This window comes from Mustelus asterias, chromosome 27 (genome assembly GCF_964213995.1).
Source record: "Mustelus asterias chromosome 27, sMusAst1.hap1.1, whole genome shotgun sequence".
Taxonomy (NCBI): Eukaryota; Metazoa; Chordata; class Chondrichthyes; order Carcharhiniformes; family Triakidae; genus Mustelus; species Mustelus asterias.
Window position 1 is genome coordinate 31,685,015 of NC_135827.1, and position 21,768 is coordinate 31,706,782.

The 21,768-nt window shown below is 41.1% G+C and overlaps 2 protein-coding genes across 5 annotated transcripts in view; one reads left to right on the top strand and one right to left on the bottom strand.

Moving 5' to 3' along the window:
* The window catches only part of LOC144479936 (transgelin-like), a 533,241-nt gene that overhangs the window by 332,096 nt on the left and 179,377 nt on the right, over positions 1-21,768 (bottom strand). The window lies entirely within an intron of this gene.
* sik3 (SIK family kinase 3) overlaps positions 8,571-21,768 on the top strand; it is a 280,186-nt gene continuing 266,988 nt past the window's right edge. For all 4 annotated transcript variants that reach the window (XM_078198960.1, XM_078198962.1, XM_078198961.1 and 1 more), the window contains exon 1: positions 8,571-8,760. In XM_078198960.1, coding sequence (XP_078055086.1) covers positions 8,602-8,760 — 159 coding nt within the window. In that variant the 5' untranslated portion in view covers positions 8,571-8,601. The remainder of the gene's footprint in view (positions 8,761-21,768) is intronic.

Sequence of the window (21,768 nt, forward strand, 5' to 3'; positions counted from 1 at the left end):
GCTGCTATAGGAAATGTGATACCAGGCCATTGAAGCAATGCTTCTACAGCTTGCACCATTCTGGTGGGGCCTTGCAGCATCATCAGATTGCATATCAATATTCGTAGTGGTCTGCTACATGCTTCACAAGCTTATATTCAGGAAGACACAGTTCTTGGCACCAGCAGTATGAGCAACTGAGGTCCAGGAGGAGTATTTGATTTGATTTATTATTGTCACATGCATTAGTATACAATGAAAAGTATTGTCACCTGCGCGCTATACAGACAAAGCATACCATTCATAGAGAAGGAAATGAGAGAGTGCAGAATGTAGTGTTACAGTCATAGCTGGGGTGTAGAGAAAGATCAACTTAATGCAAGGTAGGTCCATTCAAAAGTCTGATGGCTGCAGGGAAGAAGCTGCTCTTGAGTCGGTTGGTATGTGAACTCAGACTTTTGTATCTTTTTCCTGACAGAAGAAGATGGAAGAGAGAATGTCCAGGGTGCGTGGGGTCCTTAATTATGCTGGCTGCTTTGCCGTGCCAGCGGGAAGTGTAGACAGAGTCAATGGATGGGAGGCTGGTTGATATGATGGATTGGGCTACATTCATGACCTTTTGTAGTTTCTTGCAGTCTTGGGCAGAGCAGGAACCATACCAACCAGAAAGAATGCTTTCCATGGTGCATCTGTAAAAGTTGGTGAGAGTAGTTTTGTTTTATTCATTGGACATGGGCATCGCTGGCTGGGCCAGCATTTATTGCCCATCTCTAGTTGCCCTTGGAGGGCAGTTGATGGAGGGCAGTTGAGAGTCAATCACATTGCTGTGGCTCTGGAGTCACATGTAGGCCAGACCAGGTAAGAATGGCAGATTTCCTTCCCTAAAGGGCATTAATGAACCAGGTGGGTTTTTCCAACAATCGACAATGGTTTCATGGTCATCGGTAGAGTTTTAATTCCAGATATTTTTTATTGAATTCAAATTCCACCAGCTGCCTTGGCGGGATTTGAACCTGGGTCCCCAGAACATTAGCTGAGTTTCTGGATTAATAGTGTAGCGATAATACCACTAGACCATCACCTCCCCTCAGATACGCAGCCAATTTCTGATCCGGCTGTCTATCCAAAACTCATCCAACTGCGACATCAGTAAATGCGACCCCAATTTTCCATTCGTCAGCGGTCAACGGTCCCACACCTTACCTTCCTTCTGTCACTGAGAAGTTGTCCGCGTTGCCACATTGCAGAACTAAAAGCCAACACAAAGCAACCATTCCAAATCAAGTTTATAAATCAAACCACATCATGTTGCATGGAAACATCAACTAATCACCCTTATGCATTCATTCCACTTGTGCTTAACTTTCATTTGTCCTGCTGCTCTTATGCAGTTCTATCCCTGTGCTTGCAGCATAACTGGTGGAAGGCTTTGACTCTTAGTGGGGAAGATGGCAGATGGCCTTGGTGCTTGGATAGGTCTAGGGGTAGAAGACCAAGCTTGGCACTGCAACATCTAGGTATGAGCAATAGCAGATTGGGCTGCTTGACTGATAGCGAGTGCACTGACCAAACACCAAGTTTCATTTTGTGACACATTTTGAAAGGGAAAACTGAGGGAGGAAATGAGTCTTAGAGAATTGTGGTTCTTGGAAAATAAAACAAAAAGTTATGAGTTCTCTAATGAAGGATGAACTGGGTAGCAAAGAGACAAATAACTATGAACACTGGGTGAGTTGCTGTCACTTTAGGACACTTATGTGGTTTTAATGGACATAATGTGATTGTAAACTGGAAATATATACCAATTTACTTCACAGAACATCACAGATAGATAATTTGCCATCCCCGCAGGTGAATCACTTTCTAATCTGTAAAGCCACATTTTTCAAACTTTCTTGGTTTGGATGTTTGGATGTAGTCTAAGTAGAATAACTGGGTTTATTTTGCTCGATGTATAAAGTTAAAGTAAAATTATTTTACTGAAGTGTCATTAGAAATCTTCGCGCTTTAGTTAAATAATTCTTCTTTAATTTCATGCATAGGAAGTGATTGTGCCACATAATAAAAACCCATTGGATATGATAACCTGCAATTTGCTGCAATGGCAATATTAACAATGAATGGCATAAGTTAGACTATTGTGCTCCCTAATCCTTCAGTGGCAACTTGTGCCACAATTTGCCGTGAAGTAACTGGGAGATGCTGCATCGAGCATGATTGGGAGTAGTGTCGTCAATAGATAGCTAAGAATTACTTTTGATTGTTGATTTCTACAGGAATTCCGACCTAGTTTGTTTGTTTATTCATATCTGGCAGCAAATGGTTTAAAGATATAAACAGGGATAAAAACTGAATAAATATTTCCCCAAGACCAAAGAGTAACTCTGTAAATCTCACATTGTATCACAAGGACATGACTGGGTGCTGGGAATTTTAGGAAGAGTGCTGTACTTCACTCATAATTGACATTAGAAAGTGCGTTCGGAATCACTCCATGAGACAATATCAGTGTTTCAGGGATCACCTACAGTGTGCAGCTCTGTGTGAAATACCCATAAATAATGTGCATTCGCCTTACATTAAACCTTCAAAAATAAGAGTTCTGCTTTGATCAATTACATCAAGAACATTTAGAATTGAGATATCAACTGTAGTAAAATTTCCCAGCAGCGATGTTACTGCTTTTAAACATGGTTCTCTTTAGTTTCCTGTATGCTCACCCTCTCCTGCCAACATAGTGCTATTCTGCTCTGCAATGATTCCAGTTTTCATTCAGGAAACCCAATTTCTCGATTTTAATGGGACCAGAATTAGAATGAGCTGTTCAACTAATTTGGCAAGGGAAAAGGTGGAGCTGTGCAAAAGTTTCAGGAAATTGGAAAACGGCACAGTGGTTAGCACTGCTGCCTCATAGCACCAGGGGTCCATGTTTGATTCCCAGCTTGGGCCACTGATCGTGTGGAGTTTGCACGTTCTCCTCATGTCTGCATGGGTTTCCTCCGGGTGCTCCAGTTTCCTCCCACAGTCCAAAAGACGTGCTGGTTAGGTGCGTGGCCATGCTAAATTCTCCCTCAATTTACCTGAACAGGCAATGGAGTGTGGGGATTTTCACAGTAATTTCATTGCAGCGTTAATGTAAGCTTACTTTGAATACTAATAGATAAACTTTTTTAAAAATTGTTTCATGGTATAGGTGATGGACTTAGCCATTCCAGGAAGTATTAATTATTACCTGTAGATGCACCATTGCTATGGCTCAAGTTTCCAGTATATTCCAGTTCAATGTAAGTTGTACACCTATGTCACGCGTTATTTTCCACTTTCACTAAGTAGCATATAACTTCAGTTGATAACGCATTCACAAATCTAATGTCAAGGAATCACTAGACAATGTACAGATTTTGTTAGATTTCTGTTTTCTTGAAATAAGATTCAGCAATATCTGCTCCATTTAACCATGAACTTAAATAACCAACAAGGTAAATAACAAGGTGTAGCATTGTTTGGGGCGGCACGGTGGCACAGTGGTTAGCACTGCTGCCTCACAGCACCAGAGGCCCAGGTTCAATTCCCAGTTTAGGTCACTGTCTGTGTGGAGTTTGCACGTTCTCCCCGTGTCTGTGTGGCTTTCCTCCGGGTGCTCCGGTTTCCTCCCGCAGGCTGAAAGACGTGCTGGTTAGGTGCATTTACTCGAACAGGCGCCGGAGTGTGGCGACTAGGGGAATTTCACAGTAACTTCATTGCAATGTAAGCCTTACTTGTGACTAATTAATAAACTTTAAAACTTTACTTTAAATGGAAACAAAAATATCTTATATCGGTCTTTTGTGGAGACTCACCTGAGTCTCGGTAAAAATGTCACACAGTTTTTTTAAAAGAACATCCATGATGACATGTGAAAAAATGACATGTTGTTGCAGTTTTAAAAAAAATTTTTTTGCCGTTAGATGATAATCAAGAAACTGAACAAACCTTTGTGGAACACTTTTTGTTAAATGAAGATAATGCACTTTAACCTGCAGTTAATTACTAGGACTGGAAAATTTGAATTATAAGGAGAGATTGGATAGGCTGGGACTTATTTCCCTGGAGCGTATAGAGCTTTATGAAATCATGAATAGTAGAGGCAGGTACAATTTTGCCTTTTAAAAAGCATTTAGACAGTTACATGGGTAAGATGGGTATAGAAGGATATAGGCCAAACGCAAGGAATTGGGACTAGCTTAGTAGTTAAAAAAAAGGGCGGCATGGACGAGTTGGGCCGAAGAGCCTGTTTCCAGCTGTATGTTCTATGACTCTATGACTCTAATATACGAGTATGCTTTCTTAAAATAGGTAAATTAGTAAAGTATGTTTTCTTTTAGTTCATGGGATGTGAATGATGTTGTTAAAGTAGTATATGTTGGTGATCTCCACTTATGATGTGGAGATGCCGGTGTTGGGCTGGGGTAAACATAGTAAGAAGTCTAACAACACCAGGTTAAAGTCCAACAGGTTTATTTGGTAGCAAATGCCATTTGCTACCAAATAAACCTGTTGGACTTTAACCTGGTGTTGTTAGACTTCTTACTGTGATCTCCACTTACCCAGAGGCATTAAGAGATAACCTCTCATAATGGATTCCCGTGTAGGGCTGGCAAGTTCTTAAAGTAAGAAGTCTCACAACACCAGGTTAAAGTCCAACAGATTTATTTGGTAGCAAATACCATAAGCTTTCGGAGCACTGCTCCTTTGTCAGATGGAGTGGAAATGTGCTCTCAAACAGTGCACAGACACAGAAATCAAGTTACAGAATACTAATTAGAATGCAAATCTCTACAGCCAGCCAGGTCTTAAAGGTACAGACAATGTGGGTGGAGGGAGCATTCAACACAGGTTAAAGAGATGTGTATTGTCTCCACCCACATTGTCTGTACCTTTAAGACCTGGCTGGCTGTTGAGATTTGCATTCTAATTAGTATTCTGTAACTTGATTTCTGTGTCTGTGCACTGTTTGAGAGCACATTTCCACTCCATCTGACAAAGGAGCAGTGCTCCGAAAGCTTATGGTATTTGCTACCAAATAAATCTGTTGGACTTTAACCTGGTGTTGTGAGACTTTTACTGTGTTTACCCCAGTTCAACGCTGGCATCTCCACATCAAGTTCTTAAAGGACATTAATGGACCAGCTGGGTTTTTAATGGCAATTTGACAGTATAGTAGAAACTCCTGCATTAAACAACAAATTTGTCAGATTTATGAATTCACAATGTATTATACTGTTGGAGTTGTGGCCTCTGAACTGCTGCTTTTGGACTGTAATTCAAAGCTGGGGTTTCAAAACCCTTGAGGTCTCAGGAGGGAGGATGGAGTGAGAGAGATAAGACATGTAAATATTAGTAACCACAGCAACTTGTATTATTTTAGTTCTTTTAGCGCAATCAAACATCCCAAGGCACTTCACCGAAGGGTTATGAAGCAAAAAATGATATTGAGCCACATAAGGCGACATTAGGACCAGTGGCCAATGGTTGACCAAAGCGAATTGCTGTGGATGCTGGAATCTGAAACAAAAACTGAAAATGCTGGAAAATCTCAGTAGCTCTGACAGCATCTGTGGAGAGAGAATAGAACCAATGTTTCAAGTCTGGGTGACTCTTTGTCAGTGCTGTCTTCAGCTCTGATAAAGACTGATCCAGACTCGAAACATTGGCTCTGTTCTCTCTCGATGTGGAGATGCCGGCGTTGGACTGGGGTAAGCACAGTAAGAAGTCTCACAACACCAGGTTAAAGTCCAACAGGTTTATTTGGGAGCAAATACCATAAGCTTTCGGAGCACAGCTCCTTCGTCAGATGGAGTGAATATCTGTTCTCTAACAGTGCACAGACACAGAAATCAAGTTACAGAATACTAATTAGAATGCAAATCTCTACAGCCAGCCAGGTCTTAAAGGTACAGACAATGTGGGTGGAGGGAGCATTCAACACAGGTTAAAGAGATGTGTATTGTCTCCAGACAGAACAACTAGTGAGATTCTACAAGCCCAGGAGGCAAGCTGTGGGGGTTACTGATAATGTGACATAAATCCAACATCCCGGTTTAGGCCGTCCTCATGTGTGCGGAACTTGGCTATCAGTTTCTGCTCAGCGACTCTGCGCTGTCGTGTGTCATGAAGGCCGCCTTGGAGAACGCTTACCTGAAGATCCAAGGCTGAATGCCCCAATGGCTGAATGATCCAGTGGCTGAATGAATCTCACTAGCTGTTCTGTCTGGAGACAATACACATCTCTTTAACCTGTGTTGAATGCTCCCTCCACCCACATTATCTGTACCTTTAAGACCTGGCTGGCTGTAGAGATTTGTATTCTAATTAGTATTCTGTAACTTGATTTCTGTGTCTGTGCACTGTTGGAGAACAGATATTCACTCCATCTGACGAAGGAGCTGTGCTCCGAAAGCTTATGGTATTTGCTACCAAATAAACCTGTTGGACTTTAACCTGGTGTTGTGAGACTTCTTACTCTGTTCTCTCTCCACAGATGCTGTCAAGCCTGCTGAGATTTTTCAGCATTTTCTGGTTTTGGCCAAAATCTTGGTCAGCTCAGCTAGGTTTGAAGGAATGTCTTAAAGGAGAAAAGAGAAGTAGAGGGTTGGAACTCTCTAATCATAGGAACTGGATGGGCGTAATCAGAAATAAAAGCAGAAAATGCAGGAAAAAGTTCCATTAATTGATTGATTTATTAATTGATTGATTTTATTATTGTCACATGTATTAGGATACAGTGAAAAGTATTGTTTCTTGCGAGCTGTTACAGACACAGCATACCGTTCATAGAGTACATGGGGCAGAAGAAAGGATAGGGTGCAGAATATAGTATTGCAGTTACTGACAAGTTGAAGAGAAAGATCAGCTTAATGTGCGATAGGACCGTTCAAAAGTCTGATGGCAGCAGGGAAGAAGCTGCTCTTGAGTTGGTTGGTATGTTTTCAGACTTTTGTATCTTTTTCCTGACCGAAGAAGGTGGAAGAGAGAATATCCGGGGTGAGTAGGGTCCTTGATTATGCTTTCTGCTTTCCCGGAGCAGTGGGAAGTGCAGACAGAGTCAATGGATGGTTTGATTTGATTTGATTTATTATTGTCACATGTATTAGTATACAGTGAAAAGTATTGTTTCTTGCATGCTATATTCATAAAGAAGAAAATGAGAGAGTGCAGAGTGTAGTGTTACAGTCATAGCTAGGGTGTAGAGAAAGATCAACTTAATGCAAAGTAGGTCCATTCAAAAGTCTGATGGCAGCAGGGAAGAAGCTGTTCTTGAGTCGGTTGGTATGTGATCTCAGACTTTTGTATCCTTTTCCCGACAGGAGGCTGGTTTGCGTGATGGGACTGGGCTACGTTCACAACCCTTTGTAGTTTCTTGTGGTCTTGGTCAGAAAAGGAGCCATACTAAGCTATCATGCAATTGGAAAAATTGGTGAGAGTATTGGCGGACACGTCAAATTTCCTTAGCCTCCTGAGAAAGTAGAGGCGTTGGTGGGCTTTCTTAACTATAGCATTGGCAGTGGAGGGACCAGGACAGGTTGTTGGTGATCTGGACACCTAAAAACCTGAAGCTCTGGACCCTCACCTTTGATGTAGACAGGGGCATGTAAAAGTAAAGTTTATTTATTAGTCACAAGTAAAGCTTACATTAACACTGCAATGAAGTTACTATGAAATTCCCTGAGTCACCAGTCCGGCACCTGTTTGGGCCAGTGCACCTAACCAGGACGTCTTTCAGAATGTGGGAGGAAATCGGAGCATCCAGAGGAGACCCACGCTGACATGGGGAGAAGGTGCAGACTCCACCCAGACAGTGACCCAAGCCGAGAATCAAACCCGGGTCCCTGGTGCTGTGAGGCAGCAGTGCTAATCACTGTGCCACCGTGCCACCCACCGCGCTCCCTAAAGTTAACATCAGCAATGAGTGAAAACTGGTGTCGGAGTGATGTCAGCTATGACGTTAACGTTTTCTCTTTGCTGGCTAACTTGCTGAGTTATTTGCAAGCCTTTCACGCCCCCACACCACCCCCACTGTTTTAATGTTAGTTGCTGATTGAGGGGGGCTTGAGAGGGGAGAGATTGAAAAAAAAACAATGATTTACAAGAAAATATAAGAATTGCAAACTTTCAAGTTGGGCTGGTGTGAAGTGCACACCTCTGGGACAATTAGGCATGGAGGGGGGTGACATACATACATACAGTATGTGTGTGTACAGTGAGTTGAGTGATATGCAAAAAGCCAACACTGAACAAGCTCCAGGCCAACCCCGAGCTCATTTGCATTGACGTCAACGCTCCCGGGCTCTTCCATCAGCGTCACCGCCGCGGGCCCTGGGCGGGGGGGGGGGGGGGGAGCGCGCATGCGCAGCACTGCCGGGGAGCGAGCACGCACGGTGCAGGCCCGGGAGCGAGCACGGCACCTCCCCCCTCCCCTCCCCCTCCCCCTCACGTCAACCGCCATGAGTGAGTGTGTGTGTGCGTGCGCGAGCGAGGCGGGAGGCACGCCCCCCTCCCCACCACACTCCTTCCCCCGCCGCGTGCCCGCGCCTTGGCGTGCCCGCGCGCGCGCGCGCTCCGGCTCCGGCTGTTTTCGACAAGATGGCGTCCAGCGGTGCCGTGAGGAACGGGAACCTTCCTCAGCCGCCGCCGCACAAAAGCGGGCCGGCCCGGATCGGCTACTACGAGATCGAGAGGACCATCGGCAAGGGCAACTTCGCCGTGGTCAAGCTGGCCACTCACATCGTCACCAAGGCCAAAGTAACGTATCCCCCCCAAAGAAAAAAATATATTTTAATTTTGCTTCTGATCCCTCCCCATCATCTCTCTTTTTTTTGCTCTCACTTGTGTACAACCTTCATAGATATCTGTGATTTACCCACTGCCCGGGGTAATAACTTCTATCATCTATCTCCTCACGGTCCGTGGCCTCTACCCCCCCCCCCCCCCCGATCCTGAGGGGAGAAGCTGCTTTCCTCTCTATCCCCACTGACCCGGGGGTTTGCTTTCTCTCTCTCTCTTGCCCAGACTTATGTCTATCTGTGATTTACCCTCCCCACCACCTAGAGCTGTGACCCCCCCAACTTCTATCACTTCACGGTTCCTGGCCTCTATCCACCCCCACCCCCCAAATCTCCTGAGGGGAGAAGGTGCTTTCCTCTCCCCCCCCCCCCCCCCCCACTCCGCTGAGGGGGTTACTTTCTCTCTTTTTTTCTACAAAAAGGGGGTAACAAAATCCCCCCCCTCCTCACCCCCGTCTGTGTTTGACAGCTGTCACTGGGAGCAAGTGAGGGGAAAAAAATGTCTTGTTTCACCCCCCTCTCTCTGTCTCTATCTCTCCCCTTCCTCTCAATCTAGACCTCGTTAGAGGTTCCTCCCTCTGCCCTTATTTTTTTTTTAGTCCCTCTATCTTTCGAGGTTTGTTTGTGAAAATCAGTCCTTGTTTTTTATATATATATGTAACATTGTCCGGCCGGAGGGTGTCAGTCCAGCCCGGAGCTGTCAATTTGACTTGTCCCCATTTTTGTACACCTCTCTCCCCTGTTCTGTCCCCTTGTGGAAGTGTTTTTTTTTGTCTTCCCCAATAAGTATTGGAACAAGTTTGGGGTGGGAGTGGTGGTGGGGGGAACGGGGGGGGATTGTTTAACGGCCAGGCTGGACCCTACACACTTTCTAGTGAGTTAACTAACCCGTTGCTCCATTGAAACGTCCAGTTAATTTCAATCCCTGTCACTTGGTGAAATGACAACACTCAGTGGTGTCTTATCAAAACAGAACCGTAGTTTATAAGCTTATTTCAAGTAACATTTGGGCGTGCTTGATCATTGCTGCTTGCAGAGTTCGGCAATAATTTACAATTTTGAAATTGATCTCAAAAGACTCAATTGCAGGTATAATTATAGTACTTTAGTTTCATAGGGAGCAAGTTGGGCATTTACCTACTCCTAGTGTGTTGAATGCAATTACTATTGACGAGTAGATTTCTTGTAATGGCTGTGTATGGGGTAAAAATTACTCATTAAATGTGGGCTGTTTAGTAAGATGGAACTTTTTGTGATTTGCTAGAAATATTTAATGGAGAAACAAGTGTCAGATTTCATAAAAAGCGGGGGCGTCTAAACATCTGCCAGCTGATGTACATTAATATAGTTTTAAGTCAAGATTGAAGAGTATGAAGTCCACTTCGTGTTCTGTGGCTGTTCAAATTTTATATAGTAACAGACACACTGCAGCACAGTTTGTAAAATGCTTAATGCTACTATTAAAATAGGTTGGATATTGCATTTCCACAAAGTAGTGAACTGTTTTTCAGTGAAGTGTAATTTATTGCGTTTTATGACGAGTCCAAAAGTGGGAGCAGCTTTTTATCTGTTAGAGTAATCAGTACATTTATTTGCCTGCTGCAATAATTTTCTCTTTATATTTTGAACAAAAAATTAGAAGCAGAATTGTTTTCTTTCCCAAACCAGTTTTAGTTTGAAATTGCGGTTGTAGCCTTGAGATGAGCCATGAGATACGAACCAATGATAAAATTGCACTTGAGTGAGATAATGTCATTGATCATAATTGTTAGTGTTAATCGGATATTCTGAATGACTCTGTGCAACACACTAAGGGGTGTCTTGCTTTACAGTAACAATTTAAATGTTTAATGTATGGCATCTGGCCAAGCGACTGATTGTTAATGCCTTTCTTAAAAGGTTAATCTTAGTCAACTATTTTTGAAGTAAGTGCCCATTAAAAAGTCTGCTGTATCGTGGTGATAGAATGTAGTTACTGCGCTGATGTATGCACAGTAGTTAGAAAGATGTTTTCCATAAGTAGTATTGCAGTTTGAAGATAACTTGTGTATCAACCACCAATACTTGTCCCTGTACTTGAGTACTTCCAGCCATTGTTTAATGCCTGGTCCTCGCACATCTATAGATTTAAACCTTAGTAATCTCAGAGATTTCCGCATTAAAATCTCTGCGCTGTATTGCAGAAGCGATTAATTTATATTGCTGCCAGCACACCATGTTTACCGTTAGGGGTGGAATCTCTATTTTGTAGGCAGTTGAGTACAACCCTCAAAAAAGTATTAAAAATAGAGAATTGCTTTTTTTCGAGAGACAGTTTGAAACCTTCTTTCTTCTCTGGAGCTGCATTAGATGTCACATCGATTTTAGCCTCAGTTAATTGAGAGAATAAAGTTGGTCAGCAGATTAACAGTGGACAAGAACTTTAGTATTGCTGAGTGTTGCTTAGTTGATTGACAGTGTTGTTGTGATTGTGATTTCGGGAGATAGTTTAATGGGTTAATTTTTCCATTTACTGTTGTTATATGATCTCTATCCCCTAATGATTTCAGGATTTAGTAGAAATGTATTTTCCAATCAATTTTGGGTTCTATCCTAACATTTTGTGATGTTTTTAAGATATATGTTTTCCATTATTATAACATGGAAGTTTTTTGAATGCAACCATTTTCTGATTAAAATGCGCCAATTATACCCCCCCCCCCCAACCACCACCACCAATTTGACCTTTCCCTTTTCCTTTCCAGAGATATATGTCATTTTGTGACTGATAAAGCAGGCACGTGACTTGTTCTTAGGCTTTTGCCAATGCTGCTTTGTATTTGGTCACTAGGATATGAACAAGACTGACCCAGAGTGAATCATCCTGTTCTGGTGTGGGAGAAACTTATCAATGTTGTTAAAGTGGTGATCTTATTACATAATCCTTATAATGTTTTTCATTTTGGTGCAGAAGTGACATTGCATGATGAAAGACATGAGGCTATTTCAAAATATATGATCTTAGGAAACAATTGTACCTTTTTTCCGTCATATTTTTCCTTGTTATAAATCCCACAGTGAGGCCCATTGTCATTATCCTGTTTATTTTTGAAGAAGTGGGAAGTGAGGAGAGGTGGTCCAAATCACAGCTTGTTCACAGCTGCTGTCTAAGTTACTCTGACCGGCTTACTTGAAATGTACTTTCCTGATGTAGGATAAAGGCTGATAGGTTTTTTTCCCTGTCCCTGAGATGGAACGTTCCATTTCATGGCATTGCCAAGAAAGGATTTTATTTTGGTTTCAGGGAAGTGGGAGGTAAGCCAAGGAAACATTGTCGTGCTTCTATGAGGAAATGGTGGTGAAATGTTGACTTTGAGCTTTGTTGGAGTATGCCTGACCAGAAGGGTCTTAATGGTGCATTTAATGAGACAGAACTATTGAAAACAGGTATGAAGTTAGCAGATGCCAAACACATCCCTATTTTGGATTGGGCTGCATTTGTTTCCATACTTTTAAATTGACCTCCAAGTAATTGATATTTTTAAGTGAAGTAGACTTCTAAAAATTCTAGACCAAGTACCGGAATGATTTTCGTCTCCAATTATTGCCTAAAGCGATACCCATATTAGTCACAGTGGCATTTATAGATCCAGGGCTATTGTGAATTTTGAAGTGTGATGAAGGCTGGAGATGTCACAACTCTTTCTGATCAGTTGATAAGTAGTCAGAGAAATTTCTAGAAGTTATATTTATGTGTTCACATTTGATTAAGACAGTTGTTCCCAAACTTTTTTCACTGGGCCGCACTTTCGGAATAAAAATTTGCTCGCGCCACACCAAATTTTTTATTGATAAGAAATACATTCAAAAACAAAAAAACCCCAACTCCTAGCAATGCTTGATTCATAACATAGAACACAACTACTTTATAATGTGATCATGGGACATCCAGAAAGTATAAAACAATGCTTGTTTAAACCATGTTTAAATGTTTCTTTGATTGTCCTTGAATCTTCCCGCCACACTTGCTATCCTCTCTCGCCGCACCAATGTGGCGCGCCGCACCCTTTGGGAACCACTGGATTAAGACATAATAATTTTCATGCTAAGGTGACACTGAAAAGTTAATTCCGTTGGCTATTAATTCCAAATTTATTTTGTACTAAATATTGAATTATCCAATGATTAGAAATAAATTTTAATTCTGAGGAGCACTTTCCTTCTGTGGAATTAATTTTTGCAATGTTGCCATGAGACCATTATATAAACACAATCCTCCAGTGATAGCATAAAGAATATAAATGTTAGAAAACTGGTTGTTGTGAGCAAGCTTATTATCCAATAATAATTAAAGTACTACATTTTTTGCTTTCAAATAGTCCATTTGATCATCAGTAATCTGCTGCCACTTTCTAATGAGTTCAAAGGCAAGAGTAATTATGTGACCTGTGAGAGGGTCAGTTTCGAGCATTATTGGGCAGCGTTAATCAGATGTTGCTCTGTTTGATTGACAGGGGTCTGGACCAATACTGGCAAAAGCAGACTGTGCCATAATTTTGTCGGTTTCAGTTAATACAGTAAAGGCAATAATCAGCACAATACCCATCAATCCAAAACTTGTACTTTTGTGACTCAAGTCCATAATAAAGATCAGTGTTAATTTTATAAACCCTTTTGTCAGAAATCCCTGTTACTTGGAGCCAGCCTGCTTGCCTCGGAGTGTTTCCAGGGAAACAATTGCTGCTCCTGCATCATTACTGGTCTGACTCTGACATCATTGACTCTGCAATTGTGCACACAGGTAGAGCATGTGCGTGTGAATTTTAAAGATTTTTTTTGTTACGCAGGGAGAGCAAGAAGGACAAAGAGGCAGCTGTGGGATTGATTCAGCAGCAGGCCCAAGTAGAGAGAGGAATTGGGTATGGTACAGGGAGAGAGTATAGCCCAGCCTTAGCATAGAATCCATGATCAATGCATCATATGACATTGTATCACAAAAATTATGTGAGAATATCACAGTTTTCTAAAACACGTGATGTTTAGGTTCATGATTTATGAAATCTGAACTCCTCTGTGATTTTATTGTAACTGCTTATCCAAGTCTTACCCTACTATATCTCATCTCATCTATGTGAAAACCAAAAAAAAAATGCTATATGTAAACTAATTCCTTCCAACTAATTCTAGCACATGATAATGACATTTTCTTGTCTGCTAGCGATGCCCATTTTAATCTCGGTGCCTCCTTCATTGAGCCTGGGGTTATTGCTGCTCACTTCAACTGCCTGACCGATATTAAGACACTGGCTGAGCTGAAATTTCCTCCTGTTTCAGAGCTGGCAAAACTGAAGCCATTCTTTTTAGCTTTGACCACAGCTACATATTTTAGGTCTTGACTTCATCAACCTCATCATCACTTGAGTTAAGTCTGGAGGTGTGACACTTTGGGTGACTGTTCATCCCTGGGGCAGCAGGTGGCACAGTGGTTAGCACTGCTGCCTCACAGGGACCAGGGTTCCAGCATCGGGTAACTGTCTGTGTGGAACATAGAACAGTACAGCACAGAACAGGCCCTTCGGCCCACAATGTTGTGCCGAGCTTTATCTGAGTTTGCACGTTCTCCCCGTGTCTGCGTGTGTTTCCTCCGGATGCTCCGGCTTCCTCCCACATTCCAGAGATGTGCGGGTTAGGTTGATTGGCCATGTTAAATTGACCCTTAGTGTCAGGGGGACTAGCATGGTAAATGGGGTTACGGGGATAGGACCTGGGTGGGATTGTTGTCAGTGCAGCTCGATGGGCCAAATAGCTTCCTTCTGCAGTGTAGGGATTCTGTGATCCCCAAACTGAACTGTTTCTTGTCAGAGTTAATGTTTTCATTCATTAGTTTTTGAACTATATTCTTTCCAGACAAACAAACTAACGTATTTCAGCAAAACTTAGTATACATACAGGGTATGGCCCAAGAAAGAACTGATTCATTTTTGGCAAAGATGGAGATCTGGATGGATCCTGGAATATTTTAAAGAGCTGGTTAATGCTGGGAGATGAGGCAAATTGATTTTTTCTTTCAACCATTATGGGTTATTTTATTTAGAATATTGTCAGTTGTTTTAGAATGTTGTAGATTTTCTCAGCTGCTGTGGTGGAATTTGTCACAACTGTCGAAATGTGAGCAGAGTTTTCAGAGCGGATTGTTGGATGTGGGATTGACCTGGAGCCTCCTGAGTGTGATGGAAACGCTTAATAAAAAGATTCATTTTTGCAGCTTTGTAATTATATTCTGTCAGTCCGGCAGGGCGAGGCCTCAAGCAGGAACTGCACAATTGTGGTAATGTTAAGTTAACGTAGTGTGATGGAGTTAGGTGCTCCCCTGAGTGCCTCGTTTCTTGTTTGGAAAGGTCTTCTGCCTCTGTAGCACCTGACTCCATGCCTATCTAACTTCCTCTGCTGCCTAAGTTCACATCTTTATACCTTGAAGAACTGGTTTCTCAATGTCAGCCTCCACAAATTACAAGAGCTAACGTTTTGAGACTGGATGACTCTCCGGCAGAGCACTTGATCATTCAGACTCAAAATGTTAGTTCTATTCTCGCTTCATGGGTGCTGTCAGACCTGCTAAGACTTCCCAGCATTTTCTGTTTTTGCTTTAGATCCAGCATCTGCAGGGATTTGCTTTTATCCACAAATTACAGTTCATTTTGAATGCCGCTATTGCCGCCCGTGTCTTAACTCATGCTCTGATAATTCCTTGGGTTGTCCACTGGCTATCCACATCCTTGTCAATGTTTTTAAATCCCACCAAGACTGCACTTATCCATTATACTATACTGCGGATAGTTGGGAACCTGTCTCGACTGCGGATAGTTGGGAACCTGTCTCGGGGGCAGGGAATTCAGATGGTTTTCGTAAAGCAGAAGTGGAAATGAATAGGGTTGGGAAGCATTTTCTGATCAGGGCCAGTGTGATCTCCTGGACTCGTTTCGATCGCCTCAGGGGGTCGGAGAGGAATTTCCCAGATTTTTTTTCCCCATATTGGCCCTGGGGTTTTCACTCTGGGTTTTCGCCTCTCCCTGGAGATCACATGGTCTGGAATGGGGGGGTGGGGGTGAGTTAATAGGTTGTGATGAACAAAGCATCGTAGCTGTGAGGGACAGCTCGGTGGATAGGATATTAGGATGTAGATAGGCTGGAAAATTGGGCGGGGATCCTGGATTCAGGATTCAATCCTGGACCGGGGAGCGGCGCGGGCTTGGAGGGCCGAAGGGCCTGTTCCTGTGCTGTATTGTTCTTTGTTCTTTGTTATTTCAGTGATATCAATACCTCCCTGCATGAACCCTGCAATTCTCCAACACCAAATCAGAGATCTCTGCTCCATTGCCACTGGCTGTTCTTTTAGCTATTGTGCCTATGTCCTTCGGAGTTCCAATCCCTCTGTTTTACCACTTCAACTCCGTCTTTCTTTCAAAAGCCTGTTTATAAAATACTATTATGCTTTGCTGACTCTGGGTAACCCCCACCCCAACTTTTCTATTATTTTTATTCCTAAATTTTATTTTTCTGTGTGCCTTGCAAAGCATTTTTCTGTATTTGAGCCGTCCTTTGGAAGCATCAACTGTTGTAGGAAGAAATCCTCTCGCTCTAAGTAAAAAGACTTCACACTGCATGGGCTTATATGGAAAAAGTGAATGGAATTTATTTTGTGCAGAATTTCATCTCGCGCTACAACTGATTTGTGCTGCACCACCTTGGTAAAGTTCGGTAGAGTTAACTTTCTGAATGATTTATTAAGACTTGCATGAAAATCAGATTATCAAGGTTCATTTGTAGTAGTGAAGTTTAGTATTACAATATGTCAAACTATTGCAGTAGATTTTCCAACTGTAGTAAAAGGTTCTCGTCTCTTCTGCTAAGGATTATACGTCATTTCTTGTAGCCATATTGAATATATCCTGCTTGCTGGGGAAATAAGCATAATGAGATCAAAACAGTGGCAACAGGTTTGGATTGGGCTGCACTTTCCTTTAATTTCATGTAATTTCATTCTTCCTCCTACCCATCACCAGGTTGTTGTTGTTCAACATTAATCTATTTTAGGGATGTTGAATTTGTTGCTTTTTGGACTTGGGAACACTGTTGATTGGCATTCTCACATTTATGTAGGGCTGGCTGGATAGACCAATAGGTCTTTCAAGTCTGTTGCTTTTAATTTGCTTTTATGATGAGTACATTTTGGAGCAGTTAAAGAAATACTGCATTTATATAGTGCCTATAATATCCTCAGAATGCCTCAAGTTACTTTACAACCACTTACATACTTCTGAAATGTTATCACTGTTGTAATGTGGGAAACAGACGGGATCAAGTGAAGATTACCATCTTCCCATCCAATAGCCTGATGTGTGACTATGGAAAGGCGAGCTAAACCTTGGAACATCTTGTGAACTATTGCTTGCTAAGGTCTTTCCCTTTAAAAGTAGCTTCTCCGCTCTACATCACCAGGTGTCATTGACTTGAAGATTTAAAGTTATTTTCAAGCTGCCAAACAAAATCCTTCTCCAGGCAAGAGATTTGATCATGTTTGTGTACATATGCCATTGGAAGGTTGCTCATGCCTTGATAGTTTTAGAGATTTATTCAATATAGGTCGGAGTCCACTAACTTACCTGTGTGGACCAGATGTACTGAGATTGGTTTATAGCAACTGGTCGCTTCATAAGCATGCTGTTTGATTATTCTATTGCATATTAAGAGCAATAAATGGCACAGAGATAAAAGAAATTGAATTGCAAGCACACATTTTTATTTTATTCTTTCATGGGATATGGATGTCGCTAATTTCTGTTGTGCTGAGGGGCTTGCTAGACTATTTCAGAAGGTTTTTAAGAGTCAACAACATTTCTGTGGGTCCAGATTCACATGTAGGCCAGATCAGGTAAGGATGGCAGATTTCTTTCTCTGAAGGCTGTTAGTGAACCAGATGGGTTTTTACAAGAATCAATGATAATTTCATGATCATCTTATTGAGACTAGCTTTATATTTCAGCTTTATAAATTGAATTCAAATTCCAACAGCTGCCTTGGTAGGATTTGAATCCACTTCCCCAGGGCATTTGGATTCTTAGTTCAGTGACATTACCGCCATGCCACCATCTTCCCTAAAGCAATAACATTCTCAGGGACAGCAAAATGATCCATTGAAGTTTATTTTCATATGTAATATCGCTAACAATGACATTTAGATGGTGAGGGGACTGTCAAAGTAAAAGTGGCTTACTAGTTTTGAGTTAAATTCCACAACTTAAACTTTAGGATCAAGTCTTATTTATTTTTGTTTAACTATGGGAAAATACATTGTTTTAGTACAAGGGTTTTGACCATTTTGTCCACTTTTGTCTTTTTGAAAATAAGAGTACGTGGAAAGTAAACATTTAGAACTACCAAATGAAGTCTTAGTTTGTTTGCCAATCCAAAAGTGGATTGTTTCCACTTGATGCCCAATTTTGTTTTGCAGACTTGTGCTGTAATTTTTTGTGCATGAGGGAAGAGATGATACAGTTCAAGTGTGTGCATATAATCTGTCATCATTTGCCCATTATTGTAGACTTTCATAAATATTGCATTTGTTTATTTTGAGGCGAAACATTTTTGTTTACTTAACCATTTTCATATTATAAGCAATTTTGCATCACAGTGGAAAACACGTTTTTGTAAATGAACACGTATAGCATCAGGTTCTGATTCTATAGTACAGTCACACTTCACAGCTTTAGTAAAAAACTGAAATTGCTTCACACTAATATTAAACTTGGAGTAGAAATTGAGTGTGAAGGCCAAATTGACTCCTAAGCAAAACGTAATGAGAGATTCACTCTTCCAGGTGTCCTGACATTTCACTTAGTTTCAGTGACACTGAGATCAGGCTCAGAATGAAAGTGAAGTGAAATTCCTTGACAATGGTGGTATAGTTGTACTGTAAATATATGCCACCTGATTTGGATATATTTTGCCAGGTCAGTATTCTGGGATTTCCTACCTGAAACCATTCTTGGAGCATCATTTCGGAAGAACTACAGAAATTCACAAAGAAGGTCCATCTAGCAAGGAGCAATACATTGATTGCTCGTGTCCCAAGAACAGATCAAAAGTATGCTGTTTATATTCAGAAATTATGGGCAGGATTCTCCGATCACATTCATGCCCGTCCTGTTGCAAGAGAATGTTGACATTCCAGCCAAAACTCTGTTCACTTTCAGTGGCACCAGAGAATCCCGACCATGAATGAGGACGGAGATTTTCGGCGAATATTTCCCCTTGATGCGTTCAAAACCAAGCAGCTTACTTGAAAATTAGATTATATTGAACTCTGGTGGTTTGTGGGTCACTTCATTAAGATTTTCCAAGCATCCCTTTGGTTAAGATTCACTCTCTACATGATGCAAATGATGATCTTCCAATTTCTGCTTGAAGATTTGCAATACGTGGTGAAATGTAGTATGTCTTGGACTAATACAGGAGTTTAAAAATTTCTGATTCACCCTGCAAGTCTTTATTTTTGAACTATGTTCTCTGTAAAGAGAAAAAAAGCTTAAAAAAGAACAAATGATTTCTAACTGTACTATTAGTGAAGGTATTTCATCTTTATTGATAAAACTGGTACAGTTCTAAATCTGGCAGCCTTTATTGAGAACTGGGAATCTCTTTAACCGTTGCAGTCAGTAGTTGCTTCATTGCTCTCTTCGTCAGTAGCTGTTTATAATTTAGATTGGACAAACTAGAGTGGGGAAGAGTGGAGTTATGCAAACTTTCATTAGAGAGAAGAAGCCATGTTAGACTAATCAGATCATAGATGTTTAGAGCACACAAGGAGATTGATCATACAACCAAACATACCAATGCCTGCTTTGTGCTAAAGCAATCCAAAACTAATTCCAATGCCTGATATCTCTTCTTTGGCTTGTATATTCTTCTGTGTAAAATATTTATCCAATTCTCACTTAGAACACACTAGTGCCTGCCTCTACGTAAAGCAGTTTTTTTCTAACCTGTCTTCTTGCTCCTTTAGTGATGACTTTAAATTGATGATTCTTCATCATTGATTTCTCAACTGGAGGATGCAGTATATCTGTTTACTTTATCAGAAACCTTTAAACATTTTAACAATCTAGACCTAATCTGCTTTTAGTTTTCTCTGCTCCAGATAATAGACCGGTATTTTAAGTCTGTCTCCCTAACTATAGTTTCCCGCCCCGCTACCATCCTGGGGAACCTATGCTGGATGTTCCCTGTGATTTTTATGTCCTTTTCATAATGGAGCACCTAAAATTACTCGTGATGGTGTCAACTGTGGTCTAATAATGTTTTGTACAAATTTACCATCTCTTGATTTCTATGCCCTTTCAATGTAACAAAAAATAACTGATTAATCATTATAGGAATATAAAGCCGATAATGTTTGGCTTTTCACGAGCATATTCTATTTCAAAATATATATCACAGTAAAAAGATAATCTAAGCTTTTAGAATTTCCAATTTAAAAAAAATTATGGCAGCCTTCTCCATTTATCTATTCTTTCCTCATGGCTCTATTTATGTTATAGTGGTCTGGTACCTTAATTGGTGGGCCATTTCACCTTTGGTATGTCATAGCCAAATCCATTCATTTTCTCACCTGATGTCCATCTCCATGTGTTTTCAGCAGGTGTCCCTGGATATCTTGGCTAAATTTCCCTCATCCTCTGTTAGCCCAGAGACTCGGAGCAATTCCAGAATTCTTGCACCATCTGAGTTAAGATAGCCTAACTCAATAACGGTTTGGATTGAACCTGGGGTCCACTTGGTCTATATAGGTCAGTCCTGCACCATGTCAATTTGCCTTCCAAGATAAAATTTGGACTAAGTTTCTCTCCTGTTAACATTGCACAGACAATCCCATACCTATCTGTTTAGAGAACACAAAATGTGAATGTGCAAACTACATGTTAGACTTCGCAGTTTTAGTGAAATACATTCAACTTTCTTATCTATATTTACACTTGGATTTTGAAATTTGATCATGTGTGTGTAAGCGAACAGTGTTGTTTGAGTTGTGATTGGTGGATGTCAAGCTAATGAAAACCAAATCTTCATTCCTCCCCTTCAGGTGTTTTTGATGCCATCTGAAACAAACCTTCAGATTGTATCTGGACTACTTCCTGAATTTTTGCTGTGATATTTTTAGATAGTTAATACATTTTGATACAACAATGCTCTTGACATTCAAGAAATCTGACAGAATGCTGCAAGTCTTCAGAAAAGAGAGAGGGAAGTTTGGGTAACTTTGCTGCATTTTAATATATTTAATTTAATGGAGAATATATAGCCTGAAATAATAAAATAGCTGTATCATTTAAAGGGTTGAAGCCAAGTGTGTAAACTATCAGAAAAGGATGCAAAGGATTAGGAACAAGTCATATGATAATTTTGTAGCACTCAAATTGATATTTGATGTAAAAATGTGTCTGTAATAAATGATGTGGAGATGCCGGCGTTGGACTGGGGTAAACACAGTAAGAAGTTTAACAACACCAGGTTAAAGTCCAACAGGTTTATTTGGTAGCAAAAGCCACACAAGCTTTCGAGGCTCTGAGCCCCTTCTTCAGGTGAGTGGGAATTCTGTTCACAAACAGAACTTATAAAGACACAGACTCAATTTACATGAATAATGGTTGGAATGCGAATACTTACAACTAATCCAGTCTTTAAGAAACAAAACAATGGGAGTGGAGAGAGCATCAAGACAGGCTAAAAAGATGTGACAATACACATCTTTTTAGCCTGTCTTGATGCTCTCTCCACTCCCATTGTTTTGTTTCTTAAAGACTGGATTAGTTGTAAGTATTCGCATTCCAACCATTATTCATGTAAATTGAGTCTGTGTCTTTATAAGTTCTGTTTGTGAACAGAATTCCCACTCACCTGAAGAAGGGGCTCAGAGCCTCGAAAGCTTGTG